Source organism: Lactuca serriola, chromosome 5 (assembly GCF_051521515.1).
Source record: "Lactuca serriola cultivar US96UC23 chromosome 5, Lser_US96UC23_V15, whole genome shotgun sequence".
Classification (NCBI taxonomy): domain Eukaryota; kingdom Viridiplantae; phylum Streptophyta; class Magnoliopsida; order Asterales; family Asteraceae; genus Lactuca; species Lactuca serriola.
In genome coordinates this window covers 31,492,135-31,514,627 of record NC_136412.1, presented here as the reverse complement: position 1 = coordinate 31,514,627, position 22,493 = coordinate 31,492,135, and the positions used below count along the sequence as shown (strand labels likewise).

General features: G+C 35.5%; 2 protein-coding genes and 1 non-coding gene across 6 annotated transcripts; 2 read left to right on the top strand and 1 right to left on the bottom strand.

Moving 5' to 3' along the window:
• Positions 1-6,935: 6,935 nt before the first annotated feature.
• On the top strand, positions 6,936-10,107 carry LOC145052285 (protein SIEVE ELEMENT OCCLUSION B-like). Of its 2 annotated transcripts, none has more exons than XM_079000083.1 (7): positions 6,936-7,179; positions 7,266-7,388; positions 7,475-7,923; positions 8,017-8,129; positions 8,507-8,649; positions 8,738-9,217; positions 9,311-10,107. In XM_079000083.1, exons 1-7 carry the CDS (start codon positions 6,994-6,996, stop codon positions 9,926-9,928), a joined length of 2,112 nt encoding a protein of 703 aa, XP_078856209.1. In that variant the 5' UTR covers positions 6,936-6,993; the 3' UTR covers positions 9,929-10,107. The 2 variants fall into 2 exon arrangements, with proteins under 2 accessions (XP_078856209.1, XP_078856208.1); XM_079000082.1 differs by having other exon boundaries at positions 7,263-7,388.
• A 59-nt stretch (positions 10,108-10,166) lies between these two features.
• On the bottom strand, positions 10,167-11,441 carry LOC145052286 (protein MHF2 homolog). 3 transcript variants are annotated; one of them, XM_079000085.1, is made up of 6 exons: positions 11,373-11,441; positions 11,229-11,277; positions 11,088-11,128; positions 10,766-10,805; positions 10,495-10,548; positions 10,167-10,372 (listed from the first exon to the last, which is right to left on the bottom strand). In XM_079000085.1, the coding sequence occupies exons 1-6, from the start codon at positions 11,391-11,393 to the stop codon at positions 10,275-10,277; spliced, it is 303 nt and encodes a 100-aa protein (XP_078856211.1). In that variant the 5' UTR covers positions 11,394-11,441; the 3' UTR covers positions 10,167-10,274. The 3 variants fall into 3 exon arrangements, with proteins under 3 accessions (XP_078856211.1, XP_078856213.1, XP_078856210.1); XM_079000087.1 differs by having other exon boundaries at positions 10,167-10,348; XM_079000084.1 differs by having other exon boundaries at positions 10,167-10,378; positions 11,373-11,440.
• Positions 11,442-11,491: 50 nt separating this feature from the next.
• On the top strand, positions 11,492-11,576 carry TRNAM-CAU (transfer RNA methionine (anticodon CAU)). Its single transcript is given in 2 exon segments — positions 11,492-11,529; positions 11,541-11,576. It is a non-coding gene; the product is annotated as a tRNA-Met (tRNA).
• Positions 11,577-22,493: the final 10,917 nt, after the last annotated feature.

Genomic DNA, 22,493 nt, shown 5'->3' with positions numbered 1-22,493 from the left:
TTTGGATTATGTTTCAGGTACCTCAGAGGATCACGGGAAGGCGAAGGCGTGATCGTACACCTCCTCATGTTTTACCTTTTGATTTTGGGATTTCTCTAATATTGAACTTATTTTGAAAACAAGATGTAAACAATGATGGTTTTTGGGTTGTTTAAAAAGTTTAAATTTTTCATGAAGTAGAAGCTTGGTGCAAGGTGGTGGATCAAGGAAAAGCTTGTGGATCTTGACTAATTGCTTCATTTCCTACTTGTTTGAGGGGTAAAATGGTTTTTTACCCCAAGTATGGATTGTTGGACTTACGGTTAAGGATTGGAACCCAAATGTTAATTGGGTGCTCGGGGATTCGTTGGACCAACAACCATGGATTTTTCAGTGAGATTCAACAGTTGAGTTGAGTTTCCTCACTGGGTTTAGCGGGTCTAAGACACCAATGTCGACCCTTATTGTTTATGTTAGGATGCTAGGAGTCTGCGTGACCCTTGCATGTGTTATGTGCTGCTATGTATATCGGGCGGGGCTCGATGTCGGGAGAGGCCCGATGACTGAAACGTATGCTATTGTTTATGATCATTATATGTGCTAGCATGATTATATGATGTCTATTGTATGTGTATAGTGAGTGAGGCCCGATGACAGGCGAGACCTAAGAATAACAGATATATATACCGAGCGGGGGTCGATGTCGGGCAAGGGCCATATATGTGATTTATTATGTATGGTATGGGGTAGTTTGGGGAATTCACTAAGCTTTATGCTTACTGTTTTCAGTTTATATTTCAGGTACTTCCGGTTTCAAAGGGAAGAGCTAGTGATGACTACATCGCACATACCACATGGATTCCGCTTTTAAGATATCACTCTGATTGTTATGATGTTTGATATACTTATTTTCAGTTGGGTTGTATGGATAATGTTTTTGGATTACCGTAAATGAAAATTTTGGATCATATTTTTTAAAAGTTACACATATGATTAATAAAATTGTTTTGATGCATTCTATTTTTATACCAAAATACGAGACTTGGAAAACTGAGAGCATGAAGTATGAAATATATTACTTGATAAACTAAAGACAAGAATACGAATATGAGATTTGAGAATATAGATTTTCAATACAAAGATCACAAAATATGAAAGTAGATAACACAAAACTTGCCGAAAATACAAGATTAGAAAACTTTTTTTTTTTCGGATTTTGTAGAAACCAAACCAACTCGCCCCTATTTATACACACCGCTGAAAGGTAAATGGTCCAAAAGCACCAAAAATGACCTAGAACTACATTTAACTTCCATGAAGAAAAAAGGACAAAAAAACGGTTAATCTCCACAATAAATTGACCGTTTACATTCCGGTTTGCATAACTTATAGAGGTGTTTATTGACTTAAAAACCGTTTTACTCAATCAAACATTTTTCAATAGAGTTGGGATTTTGAGGTGTTACAAGCAAACATTTCCCTTTCGAATTGCACTTACAGTTAGTATTAAAAGGGAAACTTATTTTTTTCTGAACAAGTTTCTTCATCTGTTGGACCCCAGAAAAATTGAGTTCAAGATTTTAGTTGGCATGAAAGCTATCATCTAATTATGTGGTAAATATGAAAAAGCTTGGAAAATTAGTTAAACAAAAACCATGTTTCAATAAAAAACAAACTCGAAGACTAAATAAGTTAGGAAAAAAATAAATCAATGTTTGAAAAAATAACACAAGAAAAAATATATTTTTGTCAAAAACTTAAAAGCTAGAAACATGATTCATTCCATCTCAGTTTAATTGAATTAGGAGCCAAGGACCATGTTGAGGATGTGGCGTTCGTGCGACCGCATAATGCCCCTATTTCGTGAAAAGGCTAAAAAAGTTAATCCGCTACTAATTCATCACTCGTCACTAATATGTGTTAAACCATTGGTATCCGTAATTAATCAGTGGTTAATATATTGTTATCCGTTAATAATTCATTGCTAATATGTTGCTAATCCAGAATTTTAAGGGCCCAGATTTATTATTTGCATTTGGTTTTCAAAATCAACGGACCTGATCTAAGTTGAGCGTATTGTAGTAGAGCTGACAATGTCGCAATGGGTCAATCTAAGTCGAGTTCGGGTTCAACTAATTTATTAATTGGGTTGAAGATTTCAACCAAATCCAACTTATTTATTTAAATTGGTTGATATTTCCAATCCAACCCAACCTTTTAGATAAATAGATTGTTACTATGTTGACCTTGTTTATGAAGTTTCCATTCCAACCTATTAAATAAATTGGTTAAACATTGGTTAACCCATCTAACATAAAAAAATAATAATAACTAAAGATTATACCACTTAAATTAGTTACAAACTTAAATAAAATGCAAACTATAACAAAAGTATAATTCTAATTCACAAATACAAATAAATTGTTTAGATAATATTAAAATGTTTAAACCGAAGTGATTTTGTCATTTTGGAGAGTGGCTAGTGTTGTCGACACAGAAAAACAATGAGAATTATGATTGCATTTTTTAAACATAAATAATAATTCAACATTATAAATTTATAAATGAATACTTAGATTAATTTATAATAATATTTAAATAGTTATTAAATTTTATATATATATATATATATATATATATATATATATATATATATATATATATATATATATATATATGTGTGTGTTAAATGGATTTGAAAACATATTAATAATATTTATCCAATTCAACCTATTTAATTAAATGAGATAGACAGATTGACCAATTTAATTTATATGGGTTGAAAATCTCAAACCAATTTTTAATTTTTGGTTAGGTTGAGTTGACGGATTAACACGATTTTTGTCGGATATATATATATATATATATATATATATATATATATATATATATATATATATATATATATATATATATATATATATATATTGTAGGTGCCTAGACTTAAACAAAGTGGTGTATATGTTAATTGTTTGAATATGCATGGATGATTACTTTATTAGCTGCCTATGAGTAAGTAAGTATGTTGATTGTGATTTGATTTAGGAGATAATTAACATATGTTCTAGAAGCACCGATCCCATGGTGATGACTGATGATGATTGTTTGAGAGAGATGTAGACTTTTGATACGTACGATTGCGATGGGCATGGGCAAATGGCAATGTCAAATGCAAAGTAAAGTGAAGGGACACTATAATTGGTAGGGTTTGGGCTAGTAATTCAATTGGGCTATTGGGGTAACCACCGCGAGTTTGTGACAAATTTGACGTGGAAAGCCTGCTGGAATAACATTAAGGAAGACTTTTGTACATAGGAAGACAGAAAGATGTGTTCAACATTATTTTGTGTAAAAAACTCCTATGTGTAAGAATCATTTTTTTGGTATAAAAACATGTTTGGCTATAGAAAACATGTTTTCGTGCAAAAAACATTTTTTTGTGTAATAGAGTCGCAAATAATAAAGTATATTAAATGAGGATAGTCATAACAAATTACAATAATAATAATAATAATAATAATAATAATAATAATAATAATAATAATAATAATAATAATGATAGTAATAAAAAAAATTATTTTCCTAATAATAATAATAATGACAGTGATAATATTTCTGTTCATAATAATAATAATAATAATAATAATAATAATAATAATTTATCATCAATAAGAGTAATTTATAGTTACAGTCCCTATGCTTTACTCAAAATTATCGATTCAATCCAAATTTTAAAATTGTCACCACATAGACATTTTTATGTCGTCCTTAAGTTTACATTTCATTGCAGCAATTGTCCATGTGCTTCACAAAAAATTGCATGTTTAGTCTAAAATTAAGCCATTTTATATGGTTTGTCACATGGTTGTTAAGATCTCAATCTTAATCTTACGATTTTAAGATCATGCAAGCAAAAAACGATCATGATCTTACTAGGATCAAGATAAAGCAAGATTTATAATGAGATCTTAAAATTCTGACTATAATCTTGAGATCTTAACATAATCTTATCACACCTCCTTACTTTTATTATATAGTGGAGCCTAAAAATTCTGCTTACTTAACTTGAAATAAAGTATTGCAAGTTGCATGAAGTCTCATAGAGCATCATCACCTCATTAATTTATCTTAAATTAGGCATGTCACATTCATGTTTTCTTCTTAATTTTTATGGTTTGTAATAACAAAAGTTATGTTTCATGCTTAAAAAGTTAAAATAGATTTCATATCAGCATCATAGTCAACATCAAGTTATAATGTATAAAGCACACACAAGACCTTACGAGCAAATTTATGATCTCAATCCGATCTTACGATCACGAATTCACGATATTGCAAAACATAAAACAATCTTAGGTAAGGTCCCGATATTGACAACTTTGGTTTACCATATTCAAACTTAAGGACATTGTAACAATTTCAAGTTTTAGATTGAACTTACAACTTTAAGTAAAACACAAGGACCAAAGTTGTAAATTACTCTCAAATTATTAAAACTACAAATTGTGCAAAAGACACTAAGTTTACATAAAATTTTGATTTTGACACTGCGTTTTTTTCTCCAATTAAGTCATTAAGTTTACACTAGTGTTGCAAATTTAATCTATCGGTCGGTTTACTTCAAGTGTTTCATGTTTCTTATTTGTTGACTTGGCAAAAAGTTGATGTGGCTTCCTCATATGATTTGAGTTGGCAAACATTTTACTTAAATTGAACCCTTACATATACTTGTACTCGCTTTCGCTTATTTCATTTTTTTTTCTCTCAGAGCATCACAATTTGATGTAATGGTTTACAAAGGTCGCTCAAGTGGTTCATTGTCCTACAGTGGTCTAAGTAAAACAATGAAGGTTTTCTGTAGGGGATGTTACTCTAGACAACCTTTCTTGTCTTGCTTACACCATATTGGGATGATGAACCATTTAAACAATCTTTGGAAGTAATTGCATAAAATTATGAATCTCTAAAAGAAAAAAATAATAATAAGAGAAAATGAGTTCATAACTATATAAGAGTTCTATTTAACTAAAATATTTGCCAACTGTGATCATATGTAGAAGTCACATTAGTTTTTTGCACAATCAACAAGAGAGAAACATAAGACACCTGAATCAGAAGCAATTTGATCAATTGGTTAAATTTGCAACAAAAATGTAACTTAAATTGAGAAAAAAATCACGTTATCAAATTCAATCGTAAAATTATATAAGCAATTTTCCCTAATTAATAACAACTGAATAATAATGACTGAATAATAATGACGATATAATAATAATAATAATAATAATAATAATATTTAATCACAATCATAAAACTATAAACGATTGTTAGGTGTCTAAATGGATAAAGATACATTGTTTTTTTTTTCCATTCTTTTTTGTCTTTTGAGATTAACCAAGAAATTTGGTTTTGATAAACAATTAAGAAACGTATAACAATCATTACTGAAAACTAAGTCAACAACGATGAATATGCATTATGTTTTTTCTCTAATTTGCCCTAAGCTTTTAGCAAAATGTGCAAGTAGGGACGAGTTGGATAAAAAGCGATCAAAATAGATAACTTTTAATACTGTTAGATTTGTTGGACGATGTTTTTTGGTTTTATTTTTAATTTTTTTAAATAAAAAATCCAATATATATATATATATATATATATATATATATATATATATATATATATATATATATAGAGAGAGAGAGAGAGAGAGAGAGAGAGAGAGAGAGAGAGAGAGAGCTAGGTTATTTTGTTTCTTATATTTATTGTGTGCTAGACTCCACCAATAGGAATTTAGTAAATTAGATAATTATTTAATTAAATAAATATAGATATTAAATGATTTCCATAATTATATGTATATTAAATGATATCCATAATTATAATTCTCTTTTTATGAAAACTAATTAAATCCGTTGTTAATGTCAGCAATAACATTCTTTCAGAATGAATTCGCATCTAGATTTTTATATATGAGTTCGTATTTTGTTTCAGGACTCACTCACTTAAAATACAATAAATTTACATGGAATATGAATAACGATAGTGTATTCTACTAAATACACTCTCATTCTGATGGAATATACTATCATTATTCTAGATATGAATTCATTCTGAAAGAATAATATTGTTAACATTAATGATGAATTTAATTAATTTCAATAAAAATGAGTTACAAATATGGATAACATTTAATATACATATAATTAATACTAAATTTCTATGGGTGCATTTTAGCACACAATAGATGTGAAAAACATTTGAACATATATATATATATATATATATATATATATATATATATATATATATATATATATATATTAAGTAAGTTGGTCCAATTTGAGAAAGAAAATCATAGAGTACTATTGACAAGTAAAGATTGATAGGTAGAAAGTAGAAACCCATTTGGAATACGGTATCAAATGTAACCTAATTGGCTAAATGCGAAATAACCCTAATTAAACCCCAATCTCTTCGTTGTCTTTATTCACTCCCCTTTGCTTTACTGACAGGCTAAGAAAGCAAAAGTTCACTGACAAGTTGATACATTATTTTATAACCTCATGCCATGCATCTCACATGTGCTTTTTTTTTTCTTCTGTAATTTTTCATTCTAAATTTAAGCTGTTTACACAATTTACTTTTTTTTTTTTTATTTTTTTTTATTTTTTTTTTTTTTTATGTTAAATGATGGTGGTGTGGTTCCATTATATTTGTTTGTTCCTGTTTTATGGTTTCATTTTTAACCTCGTAAGGGCTCTCTTTTTTTTTTTTTTTTTGACTGATTGGTTTGGAGTTTGGACCTACTGAATGCTTATCCAAAGTTAGAAAAAATAGCTTTAATTTTTTTTTTTAGGGGCTAACAAGTAACACCTATATGCAAGTAAGGTACTTGATCCAAAGTTTGAAATATTCCTCATCTTTACATCATTATATAATGCCTACATATCGCGTAATGAAAAAACCACACACAATTAAAACACACCTTCTTTCCTAACCTTTGCTCCCGACAAAATGCTGAGAACATTGGTTAAGAAGGAGCAAAAGCGAATCTTTTCATCCGATGACACTGCCATCATGAAGCAAGTTTTAGCGACACATGCGCCCGATGGTCGCGAAGTCGATTTGGAATCACTTCTTGGTGTCATTGAAGAAACATTCCATCACTCTGTTCCCGAAGATATCGATTCCGTCATCAACGTATGATGCACGCTTATTTATTTATTTATTTTCCATTTCTTTTCGCGACGCTTACCATAAATATCTTGGTTGCTTTGTTATAGCAGGGGACACATAGTGAGAATATTCATACATTGGCTGGAGACGATAAGCATGCTTTATTAGAGTTTGACGACATTACTGGGTTCCCAGATGGATTGGCTAACATCATCCATAAAATTTCCTGCGAGGTTAGTGTATATATCTATATATTATAATATTATAATATTAATGGCATCATATATTAATATACTACAAACTCTGTTTTTGCTGGCAGTTAACTTGCAAATGTTCGGGTGGATCAGACGCGCATGCATCCACGTTAGCAATCCTGAACATGCTTTCGAGTTATTCATGGGAAGCAAAGGTGGTGATATCGTTAGGGGCTTTTGCCATTAATTTTGGGGAGTTTTGGCTTGTGGCTCAATTGTTTGCGACTAATCCGCTTGCTAAATCCATCGCGTTGCTTAAACATATGCCAAATATTGTCGAGCATTATAAATCGCTTAAAACTCGGTTTGATGCTATAAATCTTCTGATTAAGGCCATGTTGGATGTGACAAAGTGTATTATAACATTCAAGAATCTACCACATCAATATATCCAGGATGATCAACCACCAAAGTCAACAGCAACAGCTCATATCCCTACAGCCACTTATTGGTCTCTTAAGAGTATGGTGGCTTGTACCTCTCAGCTAAAAAGCCTTTTAGGCATGAATTATGAGTAAGTAATTTAGTTCAGAAAAATTATTATTTCTTATATGTTAATAGTTAATACAAGCAACTTATTATTGTTTTTTTATGTTATGTTAAACAGCCGATACATTACGGCTACATCGGAAGCATGGGAGCTTTCGAGCTTGGCTCATAAAGTTCACACCATTCATGAGCACCTTAAATCAATCCTCGTCCTTTGCTATCAAAACATAGGCAAGTCCTTCGAATTTTGCACTTACATACTCCTATAGGTGACACAGACCGATGTCAATGGGGGAAAAACCGCAAATTTTTGTGCCAACCTTTTCTTGTTTGTGTAAAAAGACGTAAATACCCTTTTATCCTCATCATTGAAAATAGCCTTATAAAGTTTCATGTCCCGTGTACCTTTTGTTAGCCTAAGGGGTTGTTTCTTTTTGACGTAATGAACTCAATGGATTAATATTGTGAAAACTGTTTGTTAAAATGTAAGGGTGAAATGGTAATTTAGTTTCCTTTAGACAATTTTTTTGGTCTAGAAAAAAAAAACAGCCCGTAAAGTAAGTTTAAAACAAATAAATAGATAATGTTAATCCGTGATATTGGTGCAGAGGAGAAGCAACATGATGAATATCATTTGATGTTGGTGCGAATCTTTGAGGTGACTCACATAGAAAACACAAAGATTCTCAAGGCTTTGTTTTGTGCCAAGGACGATGTTCATCCACTATATCATGGCTCTTCCAAAACAAGGGTTAATCTTAATCCCTGAATTACTTTTGACTTTTTGTATATAATTTTTTAATTAACTAGACTTAATCCATGTATCATGTTGAAAACAGATTAATGTGGATGTACTAAGGAAAAAGCATGTGTTGCTGCTCATATCAGACCTTGAAATATCCAACGAAGATATTATAACTCTCACTCAAATCTACAAAGATTCAAAAACACATTCAGATCTTCACTACGAGATCCTGTGGGTCCCCATTGTGGACACCTTAACATGGAACGATTCCCATCAACACAAACTGGAGCAGCTTCAATCAATGATGCCATGGCATATGATCCATCACCCTAACTTGCTAGAACCAGCAGTCGTTAAGTACATCAAAGAAACATGGAAATTTGAAAAGAAGACGATTTTAGTAACTTTAGATCAACAGGGGAAAGTAACATCAACAAATGCACTTCACATGATGTGGATTTGGAGAAATCGGGCATACCCTTTCACGAGCACTAAAGAGGATATGTTATGGCGGGAGGAATCTTGGAAACTCGAGTTACTGGTTGACAACATTGACCACAATATTTTACGATGGGTAGGTTTTTAAATTTGAAGTTACTTGGTAGGAATATTATAATAAGTTTAATTGATTGTTTATAATGTTTTATTCTTTGTTCCTTGTTCCTAGATTTCTGAAGGGAAATACATATGCTTGTATGGAGGAGATGACATGGAATGGATCAGGAAATTTACAACATTAGCAGCAGAGATTGCAAGAAGTGCAGGAATCCATTTGGAGATGGTTTATGTGGGAAAGAGTGGATCAAGAGAGAGAACAAGGAAATCAAGTATAACAATAAGTGAGGAGAACATAAGCAATACATGGCCGGACCCCACTTCCGTGTGGTATTTCTGGACAAGGCTTGAGAGCATGTTGTACTCGAGAACTCAACATGGAAAAAGCATTGAAAACGATTCGATTTTGAAAGAGGTATTGACCCTAATGGGATTTGACGGGAGTGACCAAGGTTGGGCGTTGATATCAAAGGGATCAACTGAGATGGCAAGGGCAAATGCGGAAATGACAATGACAACTTTATCAGAGTTTCAGAAATGGGAAGGAAGTGTACATGTGAATGGCTTTGTTGCTGCATTGAAAGGACACATGGAAAGTTTGCAGACACCACATCATTGTAACCGACTTATACTTCCTGGGATTAGTGGTGGGATTCCTGAGGTAGTCGTATGTTCGGAATGTGGAAAGAAAATGGAGAGATTCTTTATGTTTCGTTGTTGTACTGATTAAGGAAAAGGGTAAAGGGTTATTGTATTTTGAATTGAGTCTGGAATTGTGATTTGGTATTAGGGCCAGTGAAGAAGTGCTGTTACAGATGTGACACTGGTTCGTAGTTCTTGAATAAGTAATCAATTGTGTGTTATTCTTCTTTATAGTTGCAATATACAAGAGTGAGAATTTTATTTTAACTTATTTAGCTTATAATACCTGATAATACATTCTAATATTAACCTACTTTATGCACCACTTGATCTTAACAGTATATGGTAAATTCATTAACTTGCATTCATAAAGTGTTAAAGAAACAAATACTGGAGTCATATTAATATCTACTTGTCCTACCTACTATAGTACCTTAGAAATCCAAAAGTAATTGAGGAAGTATCCTTTCCAGATGAGTTGCTTCAATTTTGTTTCTGCCTTCAGCTTCTGCAATAGTAGCAGCTCGATGAACTGCTTCTACATTGATAGAATAAATAGTTTTATAAATTACACATGGATAATATCCATGGGAAGCAATTGGATACAGACAGTTTTCTTTATGCTAACAGTAGCTACAATCAAGGTGGATTAACCTGAAACAAAGAGTCGAAGTTTTTCACAGCTCAGCTTCAGAGCATTTGAATTGGCTGCACCAAGAGTAGATTGTAATGATGATTTGCAGAAATCAAGCAAAAGATAAAGAGAAAAGTGAAGAGAAAGACGCATGGGAAAAGTCATCTGAAACCTAGAAGAACAATTTTCTCTTAAAACTATCAGAAAGAAGAAGTTGTACTTGATTTTGTATGTAATTCAAAGTTACATCATTAACTTGACTTGCCAGAGGAACTTGAAAAGGATCATTACCAGAAGTAGGTCGGTTTTTCTTGGATGATCCAGCTCCTTCCTGAATAGCAAAATCGTAAAACAGTCAAGAAACATAGCTAATTTAAGCAAATCAAGACATATGAAAAAAAAACAAAGAATCGATTGTTCACACAAAATTATGCAGCGAAATTTGTTTAGCCTATATTCATCATTAACTAACACATTGGCGAAGTTTTGGAACAAGTTCGATTAAATTTAGCATGACAGATGATACATAACAACATTTCACACAATTTGGACACTAAAATTGAACAGAAGATGCTTTCGAGAACGGAAGTTACGATAATTAAATATGCTCTACCTCACCCTTGGAAGTCTCGCCGTCTACGTTCTTCTCCCGCTCTGAAACAGAAACGGAAACAAATGTATTTCGGTAAATACAAAAATCATACCAGAATATGAGAGTTTAAGCCGAAAATCTCAATCTGAAGTGAAATCTAACCGATTGCTTTCTTGCTCCACACCATTTTGAAAATTGCGTAAATCAAATCCTGTTAATTTCACAGATTAAGAAAATAAAACCAAACTTCACGCATTATTAAAAACATATCCTAAATAGAAATCAAAGCCGAGTTTACGGTTTCACCTGATCAAAATTGTTCTCCATGGTGGAAAAGATGAACGATGATAATTCAACCAAACAATTTAATCCAATTACAAAATATAATATGTTATTTTAAATATTGGACCAATAAAGTCACATTGGGGGTGGTGGCGCAGTTGGCTAGCGCGTAGGTCTCATAGCTTCTGAGTTATCCTGAGGTCGAGAGTTCGAGCCTCTCTCACCCCAATATATTTTTCAAAATCACTATTAAGTCTTTTTACACCTGAAAAGCCCAAAATAAACAACTTTTCCACCTAAACAAATGGCAAAATACCTCAAATCCGATCGGAAAAATCGAACCCAAATAAATGAGTTTCCGGATCTTTGTCGTTTGTTTGTTTTTTTTTCTATTTTGTTTTGTTCTTTTTTTCTATTTTGTTTTTTTTTTTTTAATTTTTCCCGTTAACAAATTTATGATTAACACGAAAATAATGCATTAACATTTAATAAAAATGATACACTAAAACTTAATAAAAAAAAGAGATAAATAAGTTGGATAATGTGTGATTAAAAAATATGTAATAATAAAAAAATTATGTGTATAAATTGTTATCTCCGGTCTTTTTTAGACCAATTTCGAATCAGTCTTGAGTTGGTCTCCAAATGATTTGGTCTTTTTCGGGATCGGTATCGAAATGGTCTATTATTTTTTCGAATTGGTCAAGGATGGTCTCGAGCTGGTCTGGTTTTTTTATGATCCGTCTTCTTTAGGGTTGGTCTCGTTTTTGACCAGTTCGTTCTCAGTTTTTTTAGGACCAGTCTTTTTGTTCATGTATAAATCCGTCTTTGAGTAGCTCTTTGTGCACATTTGTAACATCCCCTATATTTTAAATCGAACACTAGGGAAACATGTATGATTTCAATAAAAAATCTATTGTTACTAATTAAACTAGCAAAAAAAAACTATAATTGGGGTTTTTTCTGATTTTATAAGTTCAGAAACTTATATCATCAAGGGATAATGACATAAAAATCTTCAAATTCGCACAAAATTGACGGATTTGCCCAAAGTTAAAATTTATGTCCGTTTTTGCCTCAAACTTGCCTTAAATGGGTCATTTTGCCTATTAACCAACTTCCCGTTAATCAACCGGTTACCACTTGCTTAGCTGGAAGGCTCATTAACATCGTTTGGGAGAAAACTCCAAGTCTGTTACGGATGTTAAACTGTCGCATCCTCATCTCCCTCTATATCCCGATCACAATTCACCTTTTCCCATTTTCTCGACTGAAATTCTGTATACACAGAGAAAAAAAGAGGGTTTTCTTGGAGACGATTAAGGTAAAAGTGTTCTTCGAAAGGTAAGGTTTTTACATGTCATGATCTTGTTATGTTTACATCCAACATTTCTTGAAATGGGTTCCTAAACTTAGTGTGTTTATGCAGGAGGGTGTAATGGCTTCATCAAACGAAGGGTATGCTAACTCCTTTGCTGGCATACATGAGCCATTTTCTTGCTTGAGTGAAATGGATTTTGAACTCCACGACATTTACATGGACCACGAACCAAAAGAAGAATTTGTGTCCTCACTTGATAAATGTAAGGATATCTTCTTAAATGTTCTATTAAGTGATGAAAACCTACAAAATTCTAGTATGGTAGATGAAATCAAAGCACAAGTGTACCATGCTACTGATTGTCAGAGTGATGAAGATGAACAGGAGGTATTGAAAAACAACTATAGAATTCATAACCCAACCATCAAGTGGGACAAGATGGTACCCTCAGAATAATGACTTTACCTGACAAATGCATCTATTGTTTAGTAATTTTACAAAACAATCCTTCAAGTTGTTATAAAGAATAATGACTTTACCTGACCAATGCATCTATTGTTGAAGATGGAACAGGAAGCATAGGATTTGTATAGTCCCTGAATAAATATAAAACTTATTAGGTTAGGGGCAAAACCATCATAAAAAGAAATCAAGTCGGAAAGATATAATATTGTCTTATACCTGCTACGATGACTCGGGAATTTTACACTCAAATCTGTATGTGCAGAATATGTTATCTTAAGAGAACATGGTCCAAGCTTTGGAATCAAATACCTGCAAATCCATAGGGGCAAAAACATCAATTTAAACATTAAAGGGCTCTTCTTGAGACAAAAGAGCATGGGGTTCCACAACCACTGGAGCAAGAGTGGGCTCCACAGTGGATATATGTGTAAGACATGGTTTGTAACAACGTAAATTTTCAAAACAAAATTTCATTTCTTTAAAACATAATTTCATTCAAGACAAACCATAAAATCCAATGTAACATTGTCATAATACAAAACATATCAATCCCAAGATCAATCATATCCAAATCCGCCTGTGTGTGTGTACGAGTCATGCCGGCGCCTTCCCACGGTCCTCACAAGTACCTGAAACAAATTACACATAAACACTGTAAGCAAGAAGGTTAGTGAGTTCCCCAATATACCACTTACATACATACGCCTTTCTAGGCCATACTCCACACGACCTTCCGGTCCATGTGTCTCAGGGGACTTCCGTCCCAACCTGGTAAACCTTCCGGTCCTACCCGTGTTGACCTTTCGGTCCATAACTCCCTGACCTTCCGGTCCACATCATATTGCCTTCCGGCCCATATCATAATGCCTTCCGGCCCATATCAGGCATAACATACATATCACATACATAGTGCATACGAAACAGGCAACTCATAGCATACAATGCATATATCTCATAGCATACCAGACCTTCTCGTCACACATAGGTACCCTTCCAGGTACAATATAGTGAGAAGACTCACCTCAGATGTCTCGGTAAATCTCTGACTCAGAAGAAATACGATCTAGCCTCCACCTAATCACATAAAGTAAATACTCTCATAAATATATCTCTTGGGACTAGAATCAACCCACTCTTGGCACCCTCAGAAGGGCAAAAGACCATTTTACTCCTCTTTGACTCAAAGGCCACATTGTTGACCAAATCCTATCAGTCAACAAAAGTCAACGGTCAAACTTTGACCCGACTTGTCGAGTGCACTTGGGTGACTCGGCGAGTCTACACGTGTCCACTAACTCATTAGTCTCACTTGGCACGTCGAGTCCCTCCCCTTGCTCGACGAGTCCCACCTGGCATGAATCGCAGGGTTACCCCGACTCAACTCGCCGAATCTCAAGATCAACTCGGCGAGTTCCTCTTTGAACTCCAGTCCTCTGATTTCCCCCCCCCCCCCCCCCCGATTCACTGAGTTATTCCCGCAACTCGGCAAGTCCGCTCACTGAGTGATTCACGGGAAGCCCTAACCCTACTCGCCGAGTCTGCCCTTGCACTCGGCGAGTTCATGCCATGCATAAACTCAAATGGCCTCCTGAGGTCAGATCTGTTCCTTGAATCCATAGATCTGACCTTCCCACGCCTGATAAACACGTAAAGTTCGAGTCTTGACACTCATGGGACGTCTAGGAGGCTTCACTTGTTGATTTAGCCCCAAAAGCAACATCCTTAGCTCAACACCTCCATATCTCAACATAAAGCCAACTGAGATAAGCTCCATAGACCACTATGGGTCCAGATCTGAAGTATCAAACTGAATAGGGCCATATCCTCACAATCTATGGATTCCTTCCACAAAACAGATAAAGGGGCAATATAATACCTCAAAGATGAAGTCTCTTGCTCGAAATCCACAGATGTACAACCTCCTTGGTCTTCTCTAAGCTAGAAACACCTCCTTCTTGCAAGAATCAACCACAAAGATCAAGAAATGGCTCCTATCCTCTCACAAACGCTCTAGCTCCTTTAGGGTTTCTCTTTGGGGTTTGGTAGCCGCAATTGACGGCCCTAAGGGCCTTTAAACAGGTCCCAAACCCAGGAAATTAGGGTTTCATTAAACAGTGTGGACTCGCCGAGTCCACCTCATGAACTCGCCGAGTCCACCCATGAACCCGGATAAGAATCCGCAACCTTACTCGGCGAGTCTAAGCACCAACTCGCCGAGTCCCCTCACAACCTCCAAAAATAAAAGAATAAATAATATACCTGGGAATCCGGATGTTACAATTCTCCCCCACTAGAATCAGACTTCGCCCTCGAAGTCTTACTCTGCAAACAACTCGGGATGCTGCTCCCGCATCTCTCGCTCCGGCTCCCAAGTCAACTTTGACCCTTTCCGATGATGCCACTGGACATGCACCAGAGGCACCTCCTTTTTCCTCAGAACCTTGATCTCCCGATCCCTGATCGCCACCGGTCTCTCAACATAGTTCAAGCTCGCATCCACCTGAATATCCTCTAATGGCACCACTTCCGACTTGTCGGCTATACACTTTCTCAGCTGCGACACGTGGAAGGTGTCATGAATCTGACCCAACTCCGCTGGTAGCTCCAACCGGTAGGCTACCCTTCCTAATCTCGCGATCACCCTGAAGGGACCAATATATCGGGGCCCCAGCTTGCCCCTCTTCCTGAATCAGATCACTCCTTTCCAAGGAGAGACCTTCAGGAGCACGAAGTCACCGACCTGAAATTCGAGCTCGGACCAGTGCCTGTCCGCATAACTCTTCTGGCAACACTGAGCAGTCAACAACCTTTGTCTGACCTGCTGTATTTGCTCTGTCATATGAAGCATGATCTCTGTACTACCCATCAGACACTGCCCTACCTCTCCCTAACAAACGGGGGTCTGACACCTCCTCCCATACAACAGCTCAAAGGCTGGCATATCAATGCTCGAATGATGGCTTTTGTTGTAGGAAAACTCTGCCAAGGGCAAGTACGTGTCCCAACTCCCGCCGAAATCCAACACACATGCTCGGAGCATGTCCTCGAGCGTCTGGATCGTCCGCTCACTCTGCCCATCAGTCTGTGGGTGGTATGCGGTACTAAAATGCAGCCTCGTACCCAATTCCTCATGAAATTTCTTCCAGAATCTGGAAGTGAAACGCACATCTCGATCTGAGACAATCGAGATCGGTACCCCATGCCGCGATACCACCTCCCTCACATATATCTCTGCCAACCTCTCCGCGGAAGAGCTCTTACTGATAGCAAGGAAATGAGCGCTCTTCGTCAACCTGTCCACAATCACCCAAATTGCATCGATACCTCTCGCAGTTCTCGGCAATTTGGTGATGTAATCCATGGTAATCTGTTCCCATTTCCACTCGGGAATCTCTAACGGCTGCAGCTTACCATGTGGACGCTGGTGCTCGGCCTTGACCCTGCGACAGGTAAGGCATCTCTCTACAAACCATGCGACATCCCTCTTCATACAGGGCCACCAATACTCCCTTTTCAGGTCCAAATACATCTTAGTGGCCCCGGGATGGATCGAGAACTTCGATCGATGAGCGTCTTCCATCAAAATGGTACGCGTCCCTCCCACAAACGGTACCCATATATGACCCTGAAATGTCATAAGTCCTCGACTATCGCTAACGAACTCTGATACCTGCCCAATCAACCGCTCCCTTTTGCGGTTCTCCAGTCTCACGGCCTCCTCCTGGGCCCCTCAAATGGTATCCAACACTGGAGTCATCAATGTCAATCTCATACAAACGTCTCGCATCGGGGCGCTATCCGCCCTACGGCTCAAGGCATCAGCTATAACATTAGCCTTGCCCGGATGGTACAGGATCTCACAATCATAATCCTTTACCACATCCAACCATCTCCTCTAGCGCATATTCAGGTTGGGCTGATCCATCAAGTACTTCAGACTCTTGTGGTCCGTGTATATGGTACACCGAACCCCATATAGATAGTGACGCCAGATCTTGAGGGCGAACACCACCGCCCCCAACTCCAGGTCATGGGTGGGATACCTCGACTCATGAGGCTTCAGCTGCCTCGATGCATAGGCTATCACATGCCCCCTCTGCATTGATAGGTTTTAGCCATAAGAACATCCTATGTGCTCATGCAACCCTAATGCTTGGATCTAGCTAGGTTTCTCTATTGTATATGCAATTCATCCAAGACTTTAAACCCTAGTTCTAGCATACAATTAATCATATTAACATGTGAAAGGGTTTTTAGATCTTACCTTGATTGTTATGTAGCAATAACAATCTCAAATCCTCCTTGTAATGACTTTAGAAAGCTTAGAGTCACAAGTGTCACTCCTCTAATGGTTCACAAACACCAAGAGCAAGAGGATGAAGAATAAGGAGAGAGGAGGCTGCCCAAAACGTATAGAAACCCTAGTGGAACTCTTATCCACGTTTTTGGGGCTTAAGGGTACTATATATACATGTAGGCTATTAGGGTTTTCAACTAGGAAACCCTAATTTGACTGCTTAAGCCCTAAGCAGCCCATGGACCCTTTTAGAATATCCCTTGGACGATTTCTAATGGGTTTCCCCATAGGATTCGTCCAACCTATTATTCCAAGGTGATCCATAACCCAAATGCAATTATCTTATAATTACAGTTCCAGTCCCTTAAGTTTAATTAATCTCTTTTAGCCACACAATCAATTATCAATTAATTCTTGACTAATATTAATTAAACAATATGATTTCTCCTGTAATATATTATTCTAATAATATATTAATAAATCATAATTAATCCTTTCTCTCCATAATTCATCCTATCAAGTTGCTTTGGTGAAGGCAACTCAAAAGGACCATGCACCATCGGGTCAAGTACATACCAAAATAGTTATGGACTTAGACACTAATCCAATAGTCTCCCACTTGGATAAGTCTAATAACTATTCTGCATATAACTTCAGATCCTGATATGCAATCGTAGCTTTCAAAAACTGTTGTCAACTCTGATCCTATCAGAAGCGTGTCCTTTAGATAAGGGATCATATATGCCTCCATTCTAGATATCGTACAGACGTGAGACATGGATTGAAATCATTCTCTCAGTCTATATGTTGTTTCCCAATTTCCGATTTATGATGACTGACAACAGACTACAATTGAACAGATCAAATTAGTCCCGGCTTGGCCAAGCGCTTAGGGTGTCATCACTAAATCATCGAGGGGCCCAAAGATATCGCTTTCATCCTACTTTGGATAAAAGGAACCGATAAACTTTGATTCAATGTTTGCTTGTACTCACTCACCGTATCACACACAACAATATGTTTTATGACACCAAGTTACTGGTGCGTTTACATATTATCAATGTGTAACCGACTCGCTAGATACAACTCACACATCTCGGTTTCAAGAATATAAGATGTGATCGTCTCACCAATCACTCGTGATAAAATTCATGAAGTGATCCAAGTGAGCGTGGGTTTAATCCAATGCTCAAATCATATTCATAAGCACTCATGAACGTTGCAGCAAACATTTGCTTATGTCTAATACACTTTAAACAATCCACACACCAATTCACGACAGTCTTCATTCATACCTACTTCCAACATATGAACGACTGTGGTCCGTTCGAATAATTTGATTGTTCTAAATCAATTTAATTATTCAGGAAGTCAAAACATGCGAAGTGAAACACAAGAATAATACTAATCCCATATGGCCCCAAACTCTGGGTATAAATAAAACATTTTATTTTATCACCATATTGATTACTCATTATTTGTTGTTTCGGGTAATCACCTTCTTACTTGAATTATAACAACAATTGTCCCATGCTCTTAGTATGCACACAATGTTTACCTACGATCCTTACTTTGTGAAATAAATCAAATGAACACATTTCCAATCATACTCATTTCACAACTCCCAATCCTTATCATAAGTATAAGAATATCAAATTCTTGCCACTTATAACATTTTATGCAATGATCCTTTCGTAAATTCATAGCTCAAAATCATCAAGACTTAGCCATTCTCTATCAGAAGCAATTCTATAGATATGATGTCTCTCATTCAAAGTATATTCCTTTGAACATCCTTCTTGCATAAAAGTTTCTAATCTAGACATAGATTCTCAATATCCAACTCCCAATATGGAAACATTTCCATATTTTGCCACACGACAACTTATTCTTAATAGAATCTTATCTATTCATAATAATGTCGATATGGTCCATCCAATACCATACTTCCAACTACTCACAAGCGACCAATCCTCGGCGAGCTTTGGATCGTCCTTTGTTAGTTGTTTAATTATTTTAGTCAAAACCGATTCTAGTCCTTTTCCCTCTAAATGCGCTAGACATTTGGAAAATTTTAGAATGGTCAAATATAATAGCACTAGCAATCAATCCTATACCCGAAGCGTATGGGATACGATGCATAATGTCTTACATAAAGATATGATACTTTATCAATCTTCTGCCATAATATTTAACGTGCCACGTTCTCACAATTCGAACAATGCCATAACACTATGTATCCTTGACTAAATTTATTAACATATCACAACCTAAGCCTTTAGATTTGAAATGAAGCATAATACTCTCTCCCTTAATTATAGCAAAACAACTATTCAACCCTTATGACTTTGCTAAGTATAACTCTTGTTTTCTATAATTAATATTGCTAACTTGCAATACTTGTTTTAATAATCATACAAGCACAACATTTATGCTCCCACTATCATGATGATTATTATCAAATAAGCATAACACTTATGCTCCCACTAGCTTTGACATGATAATCCTTTATCTAAGCTTCTTAAACTTATACACCTTTTCCTTAGATAGCTCGTATGTGTGTCTAAACAATTCAGACTAATTGCCAAATCTCACAATTCGAGTTATGGAAAGGGATACCGTAACCATAATCGAATTCGAGAATACAATTTTCACAATCACTATCTTCTTAAAATCTCTCTTAGCGAAAGCATTTCCTCACAGCCATTCTTATGATGGAGGGAATCTTATGACACATAGATTTTAGTGGTGTATGTGTTCCTATCCATGCGAATTTTCCCAAAACCAAAGTTTGTGACAAATCCAAAATCATATGGACCGAACCTTCTCAATCTTGATCTCTTGCCTTATGGTAACACGGTTGCCCAGCATGTCTTCCAAGTAGTTAAGCAGCTCACCCTTTCCTATCGATGTACTTTTCATTGATCAAAGTGCTTGCCTTTTATGCGTTCAAATGAGAACTCATAGAACTCACATGCATAATTAACTCAATTGGAACCGCACAAAAACAAGATAATGTCAACACGATAGGTTGTAAACCTCAAATCGTGTGCTAGTGATGATCGATAAGGTTTATTCTTGATTAGTTCTTGAAATCTTTCAAGACCATTAAGACTCCCACTGACTCCTTGACATATAAGAATATCTTTTCAACAAACATTTCTTGACAAACAAATATTCAAGAGTTAGTGTAGCTTTTATCAAGACAAAACACTTCACAAAATTGGTTCTAGTTGGTCTTTGTCTTATCCAAGACATCACAACTTTCCAATTTCAAAAATAAGAAAACTTTTTCAAATTCCACATTTGATGAATGTTATAAACCTTCTTAAGACTTGTCACTCAATGTCACAATGTTAACTTTAAGACTTGTTTTGGAACGAAGTATGATTGACTTCTTGATTTAACCATTTCTTCAATTCTTGATTCCTCTTCTCAGACATACAATTGCACTGAGACTCACTTAGAGGATCAATTTAGACATGGTTCTTAATCATTAAGACTTATCATAAAACATAATAAAAGTACTCTCCCTTCTTCTTAGAATAGAGAAACTTTTATTTTTCTGCCTATTTGATTCTTCTTATTCGTTCTGCTATTGATTGAAACTCTTTCAATCAACTGAGAATTACACTTAATCTCATAAGTATAATCATATTTACTTAACCTTAGTAAATCATGACGAATATCTTTGTTACTCTTGTGGTGGACTTGATCAACACACAACTTTATGTACTCGATCTCCTAGTCTTTCACTTGACACTTTGTCAATGAATTAGTCTAATTTCCAAATATGAAATTTCTGATTCATCATGCAATCAAGTTGTATGATTCCAAGTTTCTATCCAATTGAAACTTGGGAGATGAGAAACTTTCCCTATTTGGTAAATTCTTGACATTTCCACAAATAGCATAATTAAGAAACAAATCCATTATTGCTAATAACAGAAACATTCAAACATTAATTTTTCATACACGCCATTGCAAGGATAAATATAAAATCAAAATCTATTTTATTGTGGAAAAATTTGTCCTTAGAATGCAATTCATTGAAAAACTATGTCGATACATATTTCTTAGCAATCTTTTCTAACTCTAAGTAGTAGCTCAAGAATCTAATCTTCATGTAATGCGATCGAAATCCATTTCTTCACGATTAGATTCCACTCACTTCTTCCCTTAAGTTTCCTTTCCTTTCTTCGATCCTACAAAACATCAATTGTAATCTTATCACATCATGTATCAAGAATCTAGAATAGGAACTTAAAAGAGTTTGTTAATGGATTTTACCTAAAGCAGAGCCATATGTTTTGACTCTCCCATCTCTTAGATCTCTTAGGTAAATAGGGCAGCTTCGTCTCCAATGCCCCTTCTCTTGGCAATAAAAGCAAATTGACTCTTTTGGAACAGCACATGGAACTACTTCTGACTTTGCCTTTCTTTATGATCAAACTTTTCGATCATGGAATGCCTTTCGTTGCCATTGCCTATATCCATAGAGGTCTGGAAGGCAGATCGACCAATCAACTTTGCTTTCCAATGCGCCAAATCATTGCTGATTCAGCAACAATAAGCATATAGGTGAGATCAATGAGGGTTATGTCGTGGTTCATCATATAGTACTCTCTTACGAACTCACTATATGAGTCAGGAAGTGACTGAAGAACCCAGTCAACAGCCAGCTCCTCACAGACAACAGATCCCAACATTCTTAACCTATCAATGTGTGACTTCATCTCTAGGACGTGTGCACATACTGACTTTCCTTCTACACATTTACTTGCCAAAAGGGCTTGAGTGAGTTTGAACTTTTCAATCTTTTTAACTTGTGGGTTAGGGGGAATAATAGGAGGAGGTGGACGAAGTGAAGCATGATCTCGTGTTCCTCGATCGAATCGTGGAATACATTCTTCATGTAAAAAAACTTGTTCCACGGGATTTGGGAAGACCATAGTTGTCATACTTTGACATCTATAAAACAGGAGAAAAATTAAATTCAAGTTAGTTGATTGATTAAGTCCTTAATAAATCACCCAAATGAGATATTAAGGCTAAGACCCAA

Coding starts and splice junctions, on each gene's coding strand:
- LOC145052285 (XM_079000082.1), top strand. CDS start 6,994: ATGCTGAGAACATTGGTTAAGAAGGAGCAAAAGCGAATCTTTTCATCC. Junction 7,180..7,262: donor ATATCGATTCCGTCATCAAC/GTATGATGCACG, acceptor GCTTTGTTATAG/CAGGGGACACATAGTGAGAA. Junction 9,218..9,310: donor ACCACAATATTTTACGATGG/GTAGGTTTTTAA, acceptor CCTTGTTCCTAG/ATTTCTGAAGGGAAATACAT.
- LOC145052286 (XM_079000084.1), bottom strand. CDS start 11,393: ATGGAGAACAATTTTGATCAG. Junction 10,549..10,765: donor GAAAAACCGACCTACTTCTG/GTAATGATCCTT, acceptor CTCTTGGTGCAG/CCAATTCAAATGCTCTGAAG. Junction 10,379..10,494: donor ACTTCGACTCTTTGTTTCAG/GTTAATCCACCT, acceptor CTATCAATGTAG/AAGCAGTTCATCGAGCTGCT.